Source organism: Ahaetulla prasina, chromosome 2 (genome assembly GCF_028640845.1).
Source record: "Ahaetulla prasina isolate Xishuangbanna chromosome 2, ASM2864084v1, whole genome shotgun sequence".
In the NCBI taxonomy this organism is placed as follows: domain Eukaryota; kingdom Metazoa; phylum Chordata; class Lepidosauria; order Squamata; family Colubridae; genus Ahaetulla; species Ahaetulla prasina.
The window spans coordinates 281,967,752-281,990,134 of NC_080540.1; the positions used below are offsets into that span (position 1 = coordinate 281,967,752).

Here is a 22,383-nt window from a genome sequence, read left to right on the forward strand (position 1 = left end):
GCTACGTGAATGGAGCCATGTAGTCTTCCTGGCAACCTCTGTGCCTCTGTGGCTCAGACTGGTAAGACAGTCTGTTATTAACACAGCTGCCTGCAATTACTGCAGGTTCTAGTCCCACCAGGCCCAAGGTTGACTCAGCCTTCCATCCTTTATAAGGTAGGTAAAATGAGGACCCAGATTGTTGGGGGCAATAAGTTGACTTTGTATATAAATATACAAATAGGATGAAGACTATTGCTAACATAGTGTAAGCCGCCCTGAGTCTTCGGAGAAGGGCAGGATACAAATGCAAATAAAAAAACAACAACCGTCCTGCGAGTGGTCTTCACAACTGGCAAGATGGAAGCAAGGCATGGTGACCCAAGTCTTTATGCAACCTTTCTGAAGAGATGCACCAAGTCTTGGTGCACACGCAAAACAGCATCGTGGCTCTTGGTTGCCATCTTGTTGGTTTTGATTCTCCCTCGAAAATAAAAGTTTTCTTTATTTGCTACCTCTTTAACCCACCTTCATTCCTTTATAAATAACTCAAGGTGTTAACCTACCTAATACTCCTTTCTCCTCCTATTTTCTTCACAACCACCACCCTGTGAGATGGGTTGGGCTGAGAGAGAGTGAATGGTTGCTTCCATGCCTAAGGTGAAACTAGAAGTCATGATCTCCTGGTTTATAAACTAGCACCTTAACCACTACACCAAACTGGCTCTCCGGATGCTGTTGAATATTGAAATGGTTGGCCACAGACTTCACTAGGATCTTTTTCAGTGGTGGGATTCAAATAATTTAACAACCGATTCTCTGCCCTAATCATTTCTTCCAACAACCAGTTTGCCAAACTGCTCAGAAAGTTAACAACCGGTTCTCCCGAAGTGGTGCGAACCGGCTGAATCTCACCACTGATCTTTTCCCCCTACTTACTGATCTCTCTGGATCTCCCAGTGGTTCCCCAGTACTAACCGGGTCTAAACCTGCTTACTTCCACCCACCCCCAAGCTCAGCCGAGGTTGATGCTGTTCACCTCTTAGGATTTCTGTTGGGAAGATTTGCCTAGTGGAAATTAAGGAGGTGTATTGTCTTCTGTAAACAACAACACCATGTTTGTTATCTCCCTTCCTTAAGTGTTCTGTTCTGGGGAGGGGATTGTGAGTTTCTAGCCTCAATGAACGTTTACCTGGATGAATAAAGTAAACCACAATTTGTGTAAGTGATTCGAGCTGCTATGGGAGTGTTTGAAGAACAATTAAGCTCTTTGGGAGCCAAATGGAACCTACACGTTCCAGATCTGCAAGGAAGTCAGTAGCAACTCAACAAGACTGCCCCAAAAGCAGCGATGGGATTCAAATAATTTAACAACCAGTTCTCTGCCCTAATGACCGGCTGGGTAGGCGTGGCCGGGTGGTCACGTGACTGGGTGGGCATGACCAACTCGACATCACTCATGTCGAGGGGCACCTCACCTCGCCCAGCTTCTCCTCGCCCCGCCCCTCCCAGCCACTCCTTGTCATGTCCAGCTACTCATCCTGCCACCCAGCCGACCAAGCGGGCCAGGTGGCTGGGTGAGAAGGTGGGCGGTGAGGTGAGGAGTAGCTGGGAGGGGAGGGCCCAGGCGTGGCAAGGCACGCTATTCAGCCGGTTCGCCGAACTGCAGAAAAAGTTAGCTACCGGTTCTACTGAACTGGTGCGAACTGGCTGAATCCTACCACTGCCCAAAAGCAAATATCAGGTGTTGTCTTGTATTGAACACTTCTCCCTCACTTATGATGGGAAATTGGCAGCTGGCTTTTACTTAAGAGGAGGCTTAAACCAGGCAAGATGCTGGCCGTGTGGATGTGAACAAAGCCTCCACCTTGATTCTTTTTGACAACTCAATCCCTGCAGATGTGCTAGCAAGCAGAACTTTTTTAAAACAATAAAACCCGTTATAATAATAATATAATATAGTATCAACAATCACAGAAAGGCAGGAGGCATGTTCAAATTCCATGGAAATTATATTCTGGAGCATATATTTTTTTTGAACAACAAATCAAGTTTATTAGCTTAACAGTCACCACACAGAAGGAATAATTTTTAAGACAGAGACAAAAACAATGATTCTTACGGAAAGCTATATATGACATTTGCAAGAAAGCTGGCACGGAAATGTAACCTTATGGTTATGGATGTGCTCCTTAAATACTTCAAATTGGTTCTGTTGCTGTAAACACACCTTGACCAATGTGATGAATGCCAATTGTTAACTTCCAGGCCCAGATTTAACAGGTAGCATGACCACCGAACAAAATTCTGGCATTAAAGTTCAATGTATTTGATGAGACAGATTGCTGTAAACTACGCTCCTGACCCTAACCCTAACCCTAACCTAAGCTTAGCAAAACAATATATTGTGCAATACTCCCATATAAAAACATGCAAAAAAAATGTTACCTTCCCTCAGCCAAAACACATGGCTTTGCCATCTGACAGCTGCCATCTTGACTTTTTTGACTCCCCCTGGTTGTTCTCAATAAAAAAAATACAAAGACTGTTTATTAAGAACTATAGCCTAAGAACTATGGCCTTCAAATGCGATTTCATAATTCTACCATCAAAATAATGCTAAGAAGACTTTTTTTTTAAAAGAGCCATTGAAGAGATTTACAAAAAAGGAAGGCTAACTTTGAGATGATATATCCAACAATTCTAGTTATTTACATTTTTATTCAACCGATATTGGGTAAGGATTAGGGAAAATAGCCTGATTTTGATATATGTTAGGGTAACCATGGTCAGACTACTAAGTTACTTATGAATTCAATTCAAATATATTTAGATGTTATGTTAAGAATGTTGCAGAATGAATACTGAAATTGTTGAACCCCAACTCCAGTCATATGTTTGGAACTTAGCAAATCTTCTGAAAATCTTTGTAGTTGATTTCAGAATTAGCACTTGATCCTTGTAGTTATTCTTTTTGTGTGTGTGCAATTCAACTTCTTAAACAATAATTAGTGTATGAAAACAGATCCATATCCAGATGTGATCCCACATGAATTTCTAGACTGACTATGACTCTGTAACTCTTGCATGTTTTTAAAGTGTTTGACATTTTTCATCCAGTTGACATACATTGAATAATTAGTTTCCTTAATGAAAACCAACACATTGTTTCATCCCCAAAGTTGTCCTCTTAATGTAACTTTTGATCTGCATTTTCTTTTCTAAAGCTTATATTATTTATATAGTTCTAAGCTAACACTGTTAGGAATCTATCACCTGTAATGTATAAACAGAACTCTATTTTCTTAACTCGTAACTAAACATGTACCGGTTCATTCTGTAAAGCCAAGAATGCTGTTGCTTTCACTGAAGAACATTTGACAACCTGTTAAAATCTACCTTGATGCAGAATGTTTTGAACATTCATCCTGAATCTTGAATCATGGTTAATAACCTGAAAACAAGTTCACACAAAAATAAATATACCAAAACATCTTACCCATAGGGCATATATTGTAAAGTTGGTAATCTAGCCATACCCAGCTTCACTCATAATTTAAGGGCATTGCAATATAATTAATTATAAAACCAATGAACCTTTAATAAACTACATTCATTTCAACAAAACAAATTCATATGTAACAAACATACTTCTCCTGGTTTTCTCCAGGTAGGTTTCCAAACTCCAAAATAAGAACAAAAGAGCTGAGGAACTGATTTGTGTTTTTCAAGAAAATCAGAAGCTGCACACAAAAGTCATTTTCCCTATGCGTGGAACTGCTTAATATCCAACACTGAATAGGATTTCGGCTCGGATGGCTCTTTTAGACTCCTTCATCTTCCAGGACCAATTCACCATGCCAGTCAACAGTAACATCCAGTTTTCTCCTCTCTCAGTAGCTCCATTTGCATTCACTCACAAACTTCCCGAAATGGTAGCTGAGAATCTTATATAGGAGCTTTTGTGGTTGGTGATGGAAGCGGCAAGCAAACAAAACCCTCTTTAAACATTTCATCTTCCACCTCAGGGTGGTTCTCTTTCATAAATCCGAGTAGAAAAAGTTTGCATCTTCACAGACATTTTTTTTTCTCCCTTTCCTGTGGTTGTTTTTCAATTTCCTTTTCTCTTCTTCTTTGAGACTCTTTCAAGTTCCTGGGCAGAAGAGTTTGGAAATCAGATTCAGAATTCTTTGCCGGAGATTCCATTTGTCCCCAATTTTGCGTAGCTGCACAGCTATCACGACTGAGCACTCTGTAAAACAGACAAGCATGTTATTGCCAATTGCATTGATTACGATGAAATGGTTGTTTTTCTTACAGCTAATGGACTCATCCCAACTACGACTGCTCTGTGGTGCATTGACAGAATTCCCGTGGGGATTTCCCCCCCTCATTCAACTAAAAGCAGGGGAACAAAAGGATGGTGCGAAGACTCCCTGAGTTAAATTAATGAGCCTCGGATTCAGGTTATAGGGTGTTTCGATTTGAATGTGTGTATGAACATGAATCACTGCTATGCCGAGTGGTACGTTCCTGCTGAAAGCGCCTTCTAAAAAAAATGTACACAGAAGACAATTGTCAACATGACACCCTTCACACCTCTTTGTGTCGGGAGTGGAGCTCTCTTTAGCAAGAAAAAAGAAGATGAGGATCGGCAGCAAACTGCACTGAAACATTCAGAGCAGTCATTAGGCTAAGACCAATGAGGGGCAGAACTGGGTTCTACCTGCAGAAGATCTCATCCTTTATCCTAGCACCTCCTGTTCAAGAGATCAGATAGGAAGAAGGTTGGAAAGAGTCTATACAGAAGTCCTGGCCAGGGATGTGGGGGCTTCTGGCAGAGCAGACATGACTGAGTTGGCAACCCTCTCTCCACGGCAACTTCCTAAGGTCCTTAAAATGCCCCAACTTTCCACAGAAAGTTCTCTTTACCTTCAGTGGAAGCTGCAGTTCTTTGTCTCTCCTACCCGCTCCCGTCAACAAATAATAAAGCCTCTGCAAGCAGATGGAGAGCCCCCTCCCCTTATTCTCAACTGGCCAATGTAGACATAAGCCAATGGGGAATGGGAGGGGGAAGGAAACAACCTCCAAGAATAAAGTCAGGCAGAACATCAAGAGTCAATAATGGTGAGCTCCAAGTTAGATTAACAGAGTTGGAAGGGACCTTGTAGGTCATCTAGTCCAGGGGTCTCCAACCTTGGCAACTTTTAAGACTTGTGGACTTCAACTTCTGGGAGTTGAAGTCTACAAGTCTTAAAGTTGCCAAGGTTGGAGACCCCTGATCTAGTCCAACCCCCACCCACCCACCCACCCCGCAAACAGGAGACTCTGGCCTACACCATTTCTGACAAATGGCGGTCCAATCTCTTCTTGAAAGCCTCCAGGGCTGAAGCTCTCCCAACCAGGTCTAGTGCTTGTGATAGGAATTGGCATCTAAGACAACCATCTCAAAGCACACACAAGAACAGCTCAAATGTCCTTCTACTACTGGATTGAATTTGGTGCTTTTTTCTGAATAATGGGGTCTATTATCGATTCTAAAAGCCCCCTTCCAGAGAGGCTGGGGTGGTGGTGTTCCTAATTCCCTGATAGCCCATCCAGCAGGGTGATCCATAACAACCAGTCCAAGGTATCCCAAAGGTGCTTTTTTCTTTTCTTTTCTTTTCCGGGAGGAAACTGGTCTTTCTTGTTTTTGTTTTTGTTTTCCTTTTGAAGACCTTTCTCCTTTCTTTCCAAAAAAGAAAAGAAAAAAGAAAAGAAAAGAAAGCACTTTTGGGACCCCCATGACCTGGATGATTAAGAATCTCTACTGACTTTCAGCCTAGGTACCAACTGCTTCTCTGAGGCTTTGGTGATCTTGGGAGAAAAAAACGGGGAGAGAAAGAGAGAAAAAAGGGGAAAGAGAGGGATTGGATACGGATTCTGCATTATGCAGGCGAGATGACAGGAGAGGCGGCTTCGATCGCCCATTCACGTCGTGGCACCCACTCCTGATGCCAAGGGGCGAATTCAAGACTCAAAAGGCCGAAGAGGAGGAACTGGGTGCGCTCTTGGGTGGGAAGGATCCGGCTCGGCGCTCCCGTTTCCCCCGCGATCCTCCATCCCCGCGCTTGGCGAAGAAGCGCTACCTCTCAACCCACCCGCGCAGCCTGGGATCAACCCAATTCATCGGGGGAAAAGCACCGGGACGCGAACCCCGGTCCGAGACCCGCCCGCCTGTGGAAGACCGGGGGGGGGAAGGGGGGGAAGGCGCGCCCGGTTGGCCGCTACCTGCGGGCGCCGAGTTCTGCAGCGCTGTCTTGCGCGGCGTTTTGGTCGGCATCATCTCGGGGAAAGGAGGAGGCTCGGTTGGGCTCGGTCTCCTTTCGACTCGTCGCTTCGGAAGGCCGGTGAGAGCAAAGCGGGCGAGCGGGCGGGCGGACGGGCGGGCGAAGGGTCCGCTCGGCTTGCTGGCAGCTTCCGAAAAGCCGCCTCCAGCGCCGCAGCCCGGACCTAAAGCCAGGGCCGGGGGGTTTCCCCATGACGTCACCGCGGAGTCCTCGCCTCCTCCCCCTGGCGAGACTTTCTCCCATCAGCCAATCAGAGGCGAGTACCCGGGCAAGCGGGGACAAGTTGCTGGCTGGCCAAAGCAGAAGCGGGAGGTGTGTGTGTGAGTGTGAGGAGGGAGAGAGCGAGCTGGGCGGGTGGCAGCGCGTCCCATAGCGGGCTGGGCGGTGCAGGTGGTCGGGTCCTCTCTCGCTCTCTCCCCCTCCCACCCACACCCGAGCCTGACCTCGGCGGCTCCACGGGCTTTATCTTGGCGGAGACCCAAGAAAGCCCAGCAAAAAAAGGCTCAGGAGCCGGGAAGAAAACAAACCCCACCCCGCCCCTGTTTGTGAGAGCTCTTCACCCTCCCGGGCGGCCAATTGCCAAGGAGGCACCGGGGTGGGGTGAGGGGGGGGGAGGCAGCCCGTGGCTGCCAAAATGGGACGAACCGCGGAAAAAGGCTGCGTTCACACAACCCTTAAGCGATTGCGCGGGGGCAACTTTGCCGAGCGAGCTCAGTCTTGCCCTCCCGCTTCTCTCCTATCTTGTCTGCCCGCCCTCCGGTGAAGCTGAAGGGTCCGCGTGTTGATTGTGCACATCCAGAAACAACAACAACAACCGCAATAACCACCAGACTGTTTCATTTCCTACCAGGCTAAGCAGGTTGCCTGAGCAGTACAGCAAGAGGCTTGCTCTCCCTTTTCAAGGGAAAGGAAAGAGGTATAAGAAGTAATCACAGAGAGAGAGAGAGGGGGAGAGAGAGAATGAATGAATGAAATGTTTTGGGGAATATTAAAAGAGGCAGAATATTATATTTCCCCAAAGGACAAATGTAGAGAAATCTTCACAAAGGCAGAAAGCAGCTCCCGACAGCCTCCAGCTTATGCCCAAAGTCTTTAGAGATGGATATTTTGTGCCCACTAAGAAATCCAGGCCAGCCTATTCACAAACAAAACACCTTCAGGTCCAGATGATGGGATTAAGAATTTACATCGAAGCTCCCCACCCCTCACCCCCCAAATTCTAAGAGCAGTACATGATCTTAGAATAGAATAGATTTTTTTTTATTGGCCAAGTGTGATTGGACATACAAGGACATACAGGGAATACGCTCTCAGTGTACATAAAAGAAAAGATACATTTGTCAAGAATCATAAGGTACAACACTTAATGATAGTCACAGGGTACAAATAAGCAATCAGAAAACAATATCAATATAAATCATAAGGATACAAACAACAAATCTTTAGGACATAACAGGATTAACCCACCACCTTCAGAATAGCAAATGGCACCAGGCTCTCTACATTGCACAAAATCTCAGAACCCTATAAAACCCTATAAAAATCCCATGTACTCATCAAACCAATTTGTCAGCTGTCCCAGAACGACATGCTGTTGTTGGTTCTGCTCACCAATAAACTTGAGTTCCTCTTTTCAATCAGCCTCCATTTTATTTCCAGTGCCTTTCTCATGGCTTGGAACTGGACCGGATTTTTCTTTCTACAAAGGGAAGCAAGGGGGGCCCAGGAAGAGGAAAAGAGCAGGTGAGAAGAGAAACTCAGAGATGCTCCCACAAGTTTGGGCTTTGGGTCCCCCCAAAAACGCAATTTGCACAGAGCCACTCAATTCTGACCGCTCCTCCGTTTCTTGTTTCAGTGTTCTTTGTTCAACTGGTTGCCTTTAAAGGGGTCTCCAACCTTGGCAACTTTAACACTTGTGGACTTCAACTCCCAGAATTCCTCAGCCTGCTTTGCTGGTTGAGGAACTCTGGGAGTTGAAGTCCACAAGTCTTAAAATTGCCACTGTTGGAGACCCCTGCTTTAAAATACATAAAGCTAGTTCTTGACTTACAACCATTCATTTAGCCACCTTTCAAAATTGCAACAGTATTAAAAAATGTGACTTGCAACTGTTGGTCCTTGCATGTAAGACTGTAGCAGCATCCCCGCAGTCACATGATCAAAATGTGGGCACTTGGCTACCAGCATATATTTATGACCGCTGTAGCATCCCAGAGGTATGCGATTGCTGTTTGCAACCTTGCCCAGCCAATTTCCTGCAAGCAAAGTCAATGGAGAAAGCCAGGATCACTCACCAACCATGTGATTCACTTAACAACTGCAGTAATTTGCTTAACCCTGGCAAAATTGGTTGTAAAATCAGGTGTGACTCCCTTAGTGACCGCCTTGCAATGGAAATTCTCATCCTGGTTGTGGTTGTAAGTATTACAGCTGCAAGTTTTGTTGCATGAACCTTGAACGCATCAAGGTTCAACCTTGTACCCATAAGATAAGACCATACAATAGAATAGGATAGGATAGAATAGAATAGAATAGAATAGAATAGAATAGAATAGAATTTTATTGGCCAAGTGTGATTGGACACACAAGGAATTTGTCTTGGTGCATATGCTCTCTTACATAAAAGAAAAGATACGTTCATCAAGGTACAACATTTACAACACAATTGATGGTCAATATATCAATATAAATCATAAGGATTGCCAGCAACAAAGTTATAGTCATACAATCATAAGTGGAAAGAGATTGGTGGTGGGAACTATGAGACGATTAATAGTAGTGCAATACAATACAATTGGTGAATACAATACAATACAGTAGTAATTGGTGAAGGTCTTTCCCAGCCAGTCAGTATAAAGCAGTTGTCCTCCAAGTTGATGCTTCCCTTCTGCTTTCTGACAGCTTGGATGTTAACAGTAGTGAGGTTTGAACCCACCTGGCCTCCCTCAGTTCAAGACAACATATTTCAAGACAGCTTATCCTGTGTGGTAGGCAAGACAAAGAAAAATAACTCTTCCGATGTAACTCACTGTGCGTGTGAGCCTTGGTCTCCCCAGTTGCAGTTCAATCCTTTAACCATTCTGTGCAACTGAGTTTCCAGCTCAACGCAGTTAATTATAACAATGCAATGTTGTTTTTTTCTGACTGCAGATATCCTGGCCTAATTCAAAATTGCAAACCTTGCAATTTTCTCATTTCTATTTCTGTAGAACTGACCTCACACATTCAGTGAAAATGTTGCTGAACCTCTCCCTCTCTCCCTCATGACTTCTCAGAGTTGACCAAGCTTCTGCACATTTTCATAGTCATTTCAGACTAGGAACGTATTAGAAAGTTGAAAATGCAGTCCTGTTGCTTTTTACAGGTAATGGCAGGGCCCAGAGGAGGTTGCAAAACCTGGACTCTGAAAAAAAAAAAAGGGAGGGGAATAAAAGGAGAAGTTGTCATTTCATTTTGCAATCCCTCTATAATCTTGTTTCATCCTCTTCCCTCTTGTTTCATCATTTCTCAATCTCAGCAACTTTAAGACATCTGGACTTCAACTCCCCGAATTCCCCAGCCATCTAGAATAGATAGATAAATGGTGGATAGATGATAGATAGATAGTGTTGTGATCCGCCAGCAGCCTGCAGACCTGGCAATGGAGTCGGACAGTAAGGAGGCTGGGGAGGACAATGAGACAGTCCTGGAGTTAGGGGAAGGCCCGGATGAGGGTTTTGCGTCAGAGGCAGAGATGGGGCCAGGGCCATCTGGGAGCGATGCGCAGACTCCAGAGCCTCCAGAGGGGGACAGCAGAGAGCCAGAGGAACAGGAAGAGCCTGTTCCTAGTGCATGCATGCAAACAGCTGCCAGAAGGCAAGAAGCTAAAGCAAAAAGGATGACTCGGGAGTAAGGCCAGGAGATGATTGGCCCCTCCCATAAGGCTTAAAAGAGCAGAAACGGCTCTTGGGCTTTTTGTAGGAAAGCTACATTGGTTTCTAGTCAGTGTCTCTTGTTTCTGAACTTTGTGGGGCTTTGCCAAGAAAAGCCTTTGGCAGGGTGCTGAAGAAGGCAAAGGTTTGTGATAAGGCCGAAGGACTTTTTCTGAAGGACTTGTTTTGGAATTAATTTGGACTAAGCTGGAAATGAAGTAATTTCCAGCTGTTACAATAAAATAGGGTTGTTTTAAGACTAAATGTGTCTTTTATGCCTAAGTGAGTCTAGGTCACAACAGAGAGAGAGAGAGAGAGGGAGGGAGGGAGAGAGAGAGAATTAATTCTGGGAGATTACATCCAGACATCTTGAAGGCTAAGAAACAATGCTCTTCAGTGTCAGACCTCTGGTGTTGAGAAAGGCCTAAAATCAAGCAAACAATGGAAAGGCAACTGTGATTTCTTTTTTTAAGTCAGGGAAAAAGAAAATACCTTTCTTTGATTTCTCTTTGTGTGATCCCAGGAGGGTTTGGGATGGAGTGATTCCTCCATCTTTTCTCCTTGTACGGATAAAATTGCTCTGCTTAATTATTCATAAGCTGAATTGTGAGTTACATGAATCACACACCGAATGCAGAATAACAAGAGTTGGAAGGGACCTTGGAGGTCTTCTAGTCCAGTCACCTGTTTGAGCAGGAGACCCTGTTCCATTCCAGACAAATGGTTGTCCAATTTCTTCTTAAAAACCTCCGGTGATGGAGGAGCACCCACAATTTCCAGAGGCAAATATTCCATTTGAATATTTATTTTTTTTTACATTTATACCCCACCCTTCTCCGAAGACTCAGGGCAGCTTACACTATGTTAAGCAATAGTCTTCATCCTATTTGTATATTATATACAAAGTCAACTTATTGCCCCCCAACAATCTGGGTCCTCATTTTACCTACCTTATAAAGGATGGAAGGGCTGAGTCAACCTTGGGCCTGGTGGGACTTGAACCTGCAATAATTGCAGGCAGCTGCTGTTAATAACAGGCTGTTAGCAGCCTGCGCCACTCAAGGACTAAGGATATTGGGGGCTTTTCAGAACAATCTTGGAAGAAAGGTGTTAACGGATGAGTTTGTGCAGAGGCCCTTTCTGAATATTTATTTTCTGGCCACTTTGCACACATTCTTCCCACAATGAGCTTCTCTCATTGCTTTCACCTTTGACAGCACGGGTCACTGAGGATGAAATGCAAAGGAAGGAGGGGACACACACACACACACACACACACACACACACACTTTCTCCCAAGAGTGACCAGCCCTCTAGACTTGGAACAAAACACAAAAAGGCTATAGAGGCTGATCTTATAGTTCGGCTTTCCTTGAGCAGCTTATGAATGCATGAGGCAATCTATTGACATATGCAGAGATGGCCTTATAAGGGAAAGGCAGAAGGAAAAGGGTCCAATCCCTGAGCTCAGGGCCATGGGACTTCCCAGCTCCCTTGTGCAGGAGCTGGCCAAAAGTTGACATTTCAATCAATGAGGCTGAAAGATATTACAAAAGTAATTCCGGTGAGAAATGCCCTCTGGGTATCTTGAATGTTCCTTCTCTTGGCTGGGGATTTGGGGGATTGTAGTCCAACTTGGATGAAAAGTTTCCTGTTTGTTTGTTTGTTTGTTTAATTCCACCCACCTGAGTTCAAATTGACTTCGGAAAGTTCACAATACAATAAAAACACATTTAAAAAAAAAAAGATGGAATTTGGTTGCTCTGCAAAAACAGAGACAAAACACCTCTAACAAGGACCCTCTTCCATCTCTCAACCCAGGATCTGGGAAAACAATTAGATCTGTAAAGGCTTGTAGAATGTCAACAGGGTGGGAGCCAGCCGAATTTCCAGAGAAGTTGCTGCTTTCTGGGTCCCGAGACATGGTACTGTTTGATTGAAAAGACCTGGATCTAGCCAAACTTACTGGTTGGGTAGAAGGTATGGGACATAGGTGGCTCCTCAAAAAGCTTGGCTCTACATCATGTAGGACTTTATAAGGGATGACTAGCACTTTGAATGACACCTGGAGTAATACTGGCAACCGGTGCAGCTCGTGACACAGAAATGTCACATCGCACATTGTGCCATGTATTGTAGGGCTGCTAATCCTGGACTGAGTTGCAGCCTATTTTGGCTGGCACTGCATTTTCTCTGTATGCTAGGGACATAATCTGCTGTGTTCTGAGAAACCAGGTGGCATTTGGAAAAGCAAGATGACTAAGAGTTCTTCCAAATTGATTCAGCTAATGCATCACTTAGCCCAGGGGTCTCCAACCTTGGCAACTCTAAGACTTGTGGACTTCAACTCCCAGAAGTTGAAGTCCAAAAGTCTTAAACTTGGGAGTTGAAGTCTACAAGCTTTAAAGTTGCCAGGGTTGGAGACCCCTGACTTAGCTTGTCCTGCAGAAAGATCTTCTAATAAACCTCACTCTTGGCATAAGTCAACCTTTGTTATCTTATGTGTTGGACTGTGTTTCTCGTACTTCCTTACTATCATCAGGATTCACTGCACATCAGAACAACTAGACACAAGAACAGTTTTTCCCCGAACGCCATCACTCTGCTAAACAAATAATTCCCTGAACACTGTCAAACTATTTACTAAGTCTGCACTACTATTAATCTTCTCATCGTTCCTATCACCCATCTCCTTCCACTTATGACTGCATGACTGTAACTTTGTTGCTTCTATCCTTACGATCTATATTGAGATTGATTGTTTCCTGATTGCTTATTTGTACCCTATGACTATCATTAAGTGTTGTAGCCTATGATTCTTGATGAATGTATCTTTTCTTTTATGTACACTGAGAGCATATGTACCGAGACGAATTCCTTGTGTGTCCAATCACATTTGGACAATAAAAAATTATATTCTATTCTATCATCAGGATTCATGGATATTTTTTTAAAAGTCACAGTACAATTTTTAAAAGTGTATATATTTGTAAGATTTCTATGGCTATTATGTAAATTAATACAGCCCTGGCAGAGAGGAGCATTACATGTTCCATTATGATCATAAGTTGAAAACTTATATTATCAAGTACTGTAACAGTCCAGATGATGATGATGGTGATAGTGGTGATGATGATGATGATGATGTTACCTGTTCAGTCATGTCCGACTCTTGGTGATTCTATGAGTCAGGTCTTTCCACGCCTTCTGATCTTGCACAGTCCCATTACAAAACTACAAATGCTAGATTTCCCTCTCCTCCTGGCCCAGCACCTGAAGGAAGCCAAGTCTTAAAAGCCTTCTAGAAGGTAGGAAGGATAGGAGTCTTCCTCAGTTCAGAGAGAAATCTGTTCCACAATACAAATGTGTCTATAGAAAAAAATTGCTTCCCAGGCTCCATCACATGTCAACATTTAAGAGCCAAAGAAGTATGACAGTCAGAGATGGCATTCAGCTGGTTTGGACCAGTTCGGTCGAACCAGTAATGGCGAATGGGTGGGGTGCCCCTCCGCCCCCCTGCCCTCCCATCACAGCGCTATGCCGACCTATTTAGCCACGTTTTCTAAGCAGCAGGCATGCGAGAGGGCAAAGCACATGTGCGGAAGGCCGCGCTCACAAAGCGCATGAGCGTGCTCACATTTTCGGTGCGCGGTGAACCGGTTGTAAAATTATGTGATGATGACTGATGACAGTGACATAATATTGTTGTACAAGGATACCTGGGGATTTTATCTGATTTTTGTGGGAGGAGGAGGAGGATTACATTAATAACTTATTTTAACATTTTCCCAAAATGAGCAAAACTTCATACTAGTATATTTTATTGCTAAATTTTAGGGAGCCACAAATATGCAGCTGGGGCTCTGTATGGACCATATCTTTCTGGTGTATCAACTCAATTTACTTCATCCAAACTGTCTAGTGTCAAGACATATATGTAGATTTTAAGGGAGTTAAGGGATTTTTCTATGTGAACTAGCTTCCCTACTTTTTCTGGGTCTTCTTGGTTGTGATATGATTCCCCTCCACCTTGTCATACTGTAGATATGCACCGAGGGGTCAATCCAGTGACCAACTTTAATTACGTTCCTAATCTGGATCGAGTGCACTAACCAGACAATGAAGATACAGGTAGTCCTCAACTGATGACCATAAATGAACCTAGCAATAATGGTCGTAAGTCATGACGCTTGTAAAGCAGGTTATAGTAGGCATACAACATATGGCCCATTGGTAGCTAGAGCATTTACAAGGAGGCAGGTTTAAATATTTGGATCTTTTGGACATGGGGATATCCAAACCTTCTGAGATGTCTATGTTGCATCTTAAAATCCTTTCAAGAGGAAACTTTGGAAATTCAATTTAGCCACTCCCTGAGAGACCAAATTAAAAATTGAAGTACAGCCCACAGATACAGGAAAGGTTGCAACTGTTTCAGAGACACAGAGACACAGAGGGAGAGAGATGGAGAGTAGAAAGAAGAGGAGAAGGAGAAAGAAGGAGGAGACAGGAGGAGGTGGTGGAGGAGGAGGAGAAAGAAGAAGGAGAAGAAGGAGAAGAAGGAGAAGAAGGAGAAGGAGAAGAGGGGGAGGAGGAAGAAGAAGGAGGAGGAGGAGGAGAAAGAAGAAGAAGAAGAAGAAGAAGAAGAGGAGGAGGAGGAGGAGGAGGAGGAGGAGGAGGAGGAGGAGGAGGAGGAGGGATGGAGAAGAAGAGGAGTGGGGGAAGGAGATGACTCTACTAGCTGTGTCTTACATCATTTTGTTCCGATGAGCTCATGGGCTTAGCTGAGCTTTCTTTAGACAGCATGACCTAGGTTGTTTTAATGACTGTGGTCATACCTGATTTTTCAGATTATAGATTATAATCTGAAATTAGATTATGTAGATTATGTTCACATTGACTCTAAATCACCTAGTATGTAACTGTATCTGAGGGAAAGGCAAAAAGGAAATATTTTAATTAATGAAGTAATTGCATATGTGAAGGATGCAATTTTGGCTGGTTTTCAAAAGAAAAACAGAGACAGAGCCTATCGGTAGCTGAATGGAGGCGTAACTAGAAATTCCAAGGTTGAAAGTTAAACTAGGTAAGTTTAAATATATATATCCTTGAAGATAATGGCAAACTTCAATATTGTTGCCAAACAAAATCTGCATGCCTAATCCGTAAAATCCCCAGGACCTATAATCAATCACATCTGCCTTCACCTTTACCTTTGCATATCAGTTATCATATCCATTGCAATGAATAGCATAGATATCAGAGGTGGGTTTCAGCAGGTTCTGACCAGTTCTGGAGAACTGGTAGCAGAAATTTTGAGTACTTCGGAGAACAGGTAGTAAAAATTCCCCGCCCCCATCTATTCTCTGCCTCCCAAGTCCCAGCTGATCAGGAGGAAATGGGGATTTTGCAGTAACTTTCCCCTGGAGTGGGATGGGAATGGAGATGCCATGTCCACCAAGCCACGCCCACCAAGCCACACCCACAGAACCGGTAGTAAAAGAATTTGAAACCCACCACTGATAGCTATGTCTGCATACAATGAAATAATAACCTGGCTGGTTACTTCTGTTGAAATTAAAGAATAAGTATCCTTTCTTTCAACGCAAGCAACATTTTACATTTTTATGACAGCTGGGAAATTTTGGGAGCTGCTGATTGAATGCATCTGAAAGGCAGAACTGGCTCTAGGCTGAGGCTGAGTTAAGTACAGCTGGGTCTATAGAGCGGTCACATCAAAATAAATCATAATCTCTACCAACCTGCCTTCCATTGAGGACTTGTATACTGCACGAGTCAAAAAGAGGGCTGTGAAAATATTTACAGACCCCTCACATCGTGGACATAAACTGTTTCAACTCCTACCTTCAAAAGGACACTATAGAGCACTGCACACCAGAACAACTAGACACAAGAACAGTTTCTTCCCGAAGGCCATCACTCTGCTAAACAAATAATTCCCTCAACACTATCAAACTATTCACTAAATCTGCACTACTATTAATCTTCTCATCGTTCCCATCACCCATCTCCTTCCACTTATGACTGTATGACTGTAACTTTGTTGCTTGTATCCTTATGATTTATATTGATATTGTTTCCTGGTTGCTTATTTGTACCCTATGACTTCTATTCTATCCCATCCCATCCCATCCCATCCCATCCCATCCCATCCCATCCCATCCCATCCCATCCCATCCCATCCCATCCCATCCCATCCCATCCCATCCTATCCTATCCTATCCTATCCTATCCTATCCTATCCTATCCTATCCTATCCTATCTCACCTTTTGCTGCGATTAGCTCTTTGATTTTCTGGAGGCACTGTAGATAGAATATTCTCCATCTTTTTTTTCAGTTTTTATATTTAAAAAATCAAACAAACAATGAATGGGACCACCGCCCTCTGGATTCATAGCACAGGCTGTATGAAAACAACACTGCCACCAATTCTAGCAGGGCAAGCTACTGTATATAAACAGAGCAAACCCCACCCCCTTCTAACACTGAAGATGTTATCTAATTTGGTAACAAAATGTCTGCAAGCAAGCCAACAACCTCAGAGGGCACTGAGGAGTCCACTGTTCAACTCTGAGCTACAGATATTTTCCTCAAAAAGGTGCTCCCTTATAAAAGAGAATAGTTCCGATATCCTCAAGGATCCTAAATCCTCCTAACATTTAGACATGAGCTAAATCTTAGGAGGCACCAGAATGTTACTTTGCCCCAGGGTGCCAACAGGTCTGCTTGTTCAGTTCAGTTCAGCTGAAGGGCACCATTTTGGAGAAGGAGAAGAGGAAGTGGAAGACAAAGAAGAGAGGCAGACAAGGGGTGGGGAAGAGAAAGAGGAGGAAAAGGGGGAAGGAAGGTGGGAAGGAGGAAGGAAGGTGTTATTGTGCTTAAAATTTTACCAACTAGGAATAGTCATTGTTTTGTATATTTCATCTCACGTGATCAAGTGTAGATCCATCCCCGAACAAAAGCAAACCTTGGAAATGAAAAGAAAGGGGGATTCCCCCCCCACTCCTCATTCAGTGTCTCTGAAGAAAAAAATTGAAGAACTTCGCTTAGAATACTAAGATTTTGCTCCAATGTCATAGAGCAGGGGTCTCCAACCTTGGCAACTTTAAGCCTGGAGGACTTCAACTCCCAGAATTCCCCAGCCAGCAGAGCTGGCTGGGGAATTCTGGGAGTTGAAGTCCTCCAGGCTTAAAGTTGCCAAGGTTGGAGACCCCTGTCATAGAGGTGGTTTTCCAGGCTGCAATTGTAATCAGCTGTTCGTACATCATTGTAATCAGCCATGAATCATGTTGTTGCCAAGGTTGGAGACCCCTGGTCTAGATTACACTTAAGTCCACTTCACCTCACATTAGAGCAGGGTGTCAAACTCAATTTCATTGAGGGTAGCACCAGGGTTGTGTTTGACCTTGTGGGGGAGGCGTGGCCATGATGGCGTGGCCATCTTGACATCATTCATATCAGGGGCACCTGTGGCCTGAGCACTTTGCCTGAGAAAACGGGCTCCTGAGCTCTGTTTTCGGCTGAGATGGCCTCCTGCAACCCTCTGCTTAGGAGGGCTGTATGTGGCCCTCTCAAGCTCCATTTTCCCTGGCAGAGGCACTGCAGGCCAGTCTTTTGCTGTTTTCAGGATGGCCCCGCCGGCAAGATCTAAGCAGCCTGTGGGCCGGATTCAGCCCACAGGCCTTGAGTTTGACACCCCTGCATTAGAGCAAGCAAAGGAGCACATGAGGTCAATTTCATCCATCCTAGAGCAGTTTCCCCAGCCTCCAGATTGTGAGTATGTTCCAGATATTCCAAAGGTGCTTTTTCAAGAGGCAACTGGACTTTTTGGTTTTTCTTTGAAGAAGGTTTCGCTTCTCATCCAAGAACCTTTTTCGGCACTGACTGGATGGTGAGGAATGGAAGAACAGCTGGTCATTTGCATTCTTTTAGGGAGTTTGAAACATTTTTTGAGTTTGTTCAAAGAAAATACACACACCAGAAAGTCCCGTTGCCTCTTGAAAAAGCACCTTTGGGACAACCATGACCTGGATGACTGAGAAACTCCATAGACACGTATCCTCCAGATGTGTTAGGAAAGCAACTCCTATGAGATCTGGGTATTCTTGGAATTGTCCTGAAAAATCTGGAGGGCACCCAGTTGGGGAAAGATGCCATATAGGTTTTTAGAGAAAGAATGAGGAGAAAAAATACAGACTGAACACAAAATTGTATGCAGTGTCTTATCTTTCAATGACTACTTCAGCTTCAACCTCAATAATACCCGGGCAAACAATCGATACAAACTCCCAGGTAAACTGCTCCAACCTTGATTGCAAAAAATACAACTTCAGCAACACAACGGCCAATGCCTGGAATGCTCTACTTCAGGGGTCTCCAACCTTGGCAACTTTAAGACTTGGGGACTTCAACTCCCAGAATTACTCAGCCAGCAAAGCAAAGCTGGCTGAGGAATTCTAGGAGTTGAAGTCCACAAATCTTAAAGTTGCTAAGGTTGGAGACCCCTGGTCTAGATTACACTTAAGTACACTTCACCACACATTAGAGCAGGGGTGTCAAACTCAATTTCATTGAGGGTCGCACTAGGGTTGTGTTTGACCTTGGGGGGGGAGGCGTGGCCATGATGGCATGGCCAGCTTGACATCATTCATATCAGGGGTGCCAGTGGCCCGAGCACTTTGCCAGAGAAAACAGGCTCCTGAGCTCTGTTTTCAGCTAAGAAGGCCTTCTACAACCCTCTGCTTAGGAGGGCTATATGTGGCCCTCTCAAGCTCCATTTTCCCTGGCAGAGGCACTGCAGGCCAGTCTTTTGCTGTTTTCAGATGGCCCCGCCGGCCAGATCTAAGCAGCCTGTGGGCCGGATTCAGCCCACAGGCCTTGAGTTTGACACCCCTGCATTAGAGCAAGCAAAGGAGCACATGAGGTCAATTCCATCCATCCTAGAGCAGTTTCCCCAGCCTCCAGATTGTGAGTATGTTCCAGATGTCCCAAAGGTGCTTTTTCGAGAGGCAACTGGAATTTGGTTTTTCTTTGAAGAAGGTTTCGATTCTCATCCAAGAACCTTCTTCGGCACTGACTGGATGGTGAGGAATGGAAGAACAGCTGGTCATTTGCATTCTTTTAGGGAGTTTGAAACATTTTTTGAGTTTGTTCAAAGAAAACACACACACCAGAAAGTCCCGTTGCCTCTTGAAAAAGCACCTTTGGGACAACCATGACCTGGATGACTGAGAAACTCCATAGACACGTATCCTCCAGATGTGTTAGGAAAGCAACTCCTATGAGATCTGGGTATTCTTGGAATTGTCCTGAAAAATCTGGAGGGCACCCAGTTGGGGAAAGATGCCATATAGGTTTTTAGAGAAAGAATGAGGAGAAAAAATACAGACTGAACACAAAATTGTATGCAGTGTCTTATCTTTCAATGACTACTTCAGCTTCAACCTCAATAATACCCGGGCAAACAATCGATACAAACTCCCAGGTAAACTGCTCCAACCTTGATTGCAAAAAATACAACTTCAGCAACAGAACGGCCAACTCCTGGAATGCTCTACTTCAGGGGTCTCCAACCTTGGCAACTTTAAGCCTGGTGGACTTCAACTCCCGGAATCCCCCAGCCAGCAAAGCTGGCTGGGGAATTCCGGGAGTTGAAGTCCACCAAGCTTAAAGTTGCCAAGGTTGGAGATCCCTGCAAGTCTACCTGATTCCGTTGTTACAGCCTCAAACCCCCACAGCTTCCACCTTAAACTATCTACTGTGGACCTCACCCCATTCCTAAGAGGTCCATAAAGTGGGCCTGCATAAGCACACCAGCGTGGTCCTACTGACCCCATTTATTTGTACTCATTTCCTGTGTTCATGTCCATGTTTATACCTATACTTGTTATCTTGTACATATTTGACAAACTAAGTAAATAAATAAAATAAATAAAATAAACCAGTTCCTATGGCATTGGAGGAAATAACAATAATAATAAAAAAAAGAACAGGAGAAAAGATGTGGAGATGGAGGTCAGGAGAGTCCTTGTGGAAGAGATTTATTATTGGAAAAAAGAAAAGCAAACCACAGCAAAAGCCCAACTCAGCTCAGCAAAGTAAATAGCCTCAGGAGAGAAAAATGCGGCAACGTTTACACCTGTGCCTAGGGAGGAGAGGGACTTGTTCTTGATGAGGTCATTGTTAGCTCCAAGAGCCAGGAGGCCACAGGAAGGAGGCCCCGTTTCAGAAGCTTCAGAATGACTCATTGTAGTCTAAATATAAGCATGGGTTGTGGTAAAAGTAAAGCTTTAGAGGTGCGGCATTTGCTCCTATACAAACACATCCCCGGTCCCCGTCCGCATTAACACGTGGCTACAGAGAAGAAGAGAGCCCCCCCCCCCCCGTATCATAATGAGATGAGGAATCTCAGTGTTTTCAAAAGGGCTTCTGGGTATTGGTTTCATGCATTCACGCACACGTGAAATTTGGATGGAGGGGACAAATGTCAGAAGCGGTTTACCCCAGTGGTGAATTCTGAACCGGTTTACTAACGGTTTGCTGGCTGCGCATGTGCGCAGTGCGCACCACACACCAAATGCGAGGTGTGCATGCGTGCGTGTGCAGTGCACACCCAAAGGAGGCATGGGATAAGTAGAACAGCGTGCAGGGGAGGTGATCAGCTGTGGCGCACGATCTTTTTTTTTTTTTTTTACTTTTAAAAGCATTTTTTTTACAACCTATTCGGCCAAAAAGGCGCTGATGATCAGGCAGCTCAGCTGGGATCGTCAGAGCCTCTTTTTTAAACCTTTTAAAAGCATTTTTTAAAAGAAGAGGCAAGCGGGCAAGCGGGTGACCGGGCGATTGGGTGGGCATGGGTGTGGGGGGCAGGGATTTTTGCTACTGGTTCTCCGAAACACCCACCACCATCGCTACCAGATCGGCCAATCCGGTCCGAACTGGGAGCATTTCATCCTTGGTTTACCCTGAGGATAGCTGGGAGTACAAAGTAAGATATTTGTCCCAAAAGCGCTTTTTCAAAAGGAAAATGGACTTTCTTTGTTTTTCCTTGAAGACGTTTCGAAGTGAAAAACAAGGAAAGTCCAGTTGCCTTTTGTAAAAGCACCTTTGGGACAACCGTGACCTGGATGACTGAGAATCTCGCTAGACAAATAGAATATTTGTTTTGGCTTTGGTATGTGGTGATTTCCTGAACTAGTCGCTGCTGTTTTCTTGAGGAGATTTTGAAGGTGGTTTGCCATTGTTTCCTTCTTAAGGCTGAGAGAGAGTGACTGGCGCAAGATCACCCAGCTGGCTTTGTCCTCAAGGTCGGACTAGAACTCCAGTTTCCAGCCTGGTGTCTTAACCACTAGATCAACCTGGCTTTCTAAGTAGATAATTCCACTATAATTAAAACTATTATCCTGAGGAAAGCTAGTGCAGAATAGGATTGTTGGCCTACTGGGACCTTATTAAGAAAAAGTGAAGAAACTTTAGTTTTAGGATTCAAGTGCCCCCTCCCCCAACCTTCCTTTTTCCAACCCACCCCTGCTGAAAATGGACAACCTCATTTCTTCTACGTGGCCGTCTCCTTGAAAGCAACCAGAAAGTTGCAGGTAGCATCAGACTTAGCTACCTACTTACTTTCTGCTGGGATTCAGTTTAGCAAAGTAACATCTATGTTGCAGTGAATGAACTGGCCACCAATAGGTTTCTGGGTCTAGAATAAGAATAAGAATAATTTAATTTCTATACCGCCCTTCTCCCAAAGGACTCAGGGCAGTTTCCAGCCAGGTAAAAACACAATAAAACATACAATATACAGTTAAAAACCCATTAAAAAACCTATTCAATTTGGCCCATTAGTTAAAATACACACTAAAACCATAAAAAACCTAATTAAAATTACTAATAGTTTTAGTTTTATGCCAGCCCTGCACGGAAGAATAAGTACGTCTTCAGCTCGTGGCGAAAGGATGTTTGTTATTACCTTTAAAGACCTTTATGGCTTAAGTCCTCAATCTACAGACAGACAGGAGGTTGACTAACTAGCCTTGTGGTGCGACTAGAACAATCTTGAACCAAATACACTGAAAACCATAGAAATGATGGTAGACTTTAGAAGAAACCTTCCTATACTACCACCTCTTATAATACTAGACAA

At 44.2% G+C, this 22,383-nt stretch overlaps 1 protein-coding gene across 1 annotated transcript; it reads right to left on the bottom strand.

Moving 5' to 3' along the window:
- Positions 1–2,036: 2,036 nt before the first annotated feature.
- On the bottom strand, positions 2,037–6,490 carry PMAIP1 (phorbol-12-myristate-13-acetate-induced protein 1). The gene is made up of 2 exons (XM_058168100.1): positions 6,250–6,490; positions 2,037–4,231 (listed from the first exon to the last, which is right to left on the bottom strand). The coding sequence occupies exons 1-2, from the start codon at positions 6,302–6,304 to the stop codon at positions 4,125–4,127; spliced, it is 162 nt and encodes a 53-aa protein (XP_058024083.1). The 5' UTR covers positions 6,305–6,490; the 3' UTR covers positions 2,037–4,124.
- Positions 6,491–22,383: the final 15,893 nt, after the last annotated feature.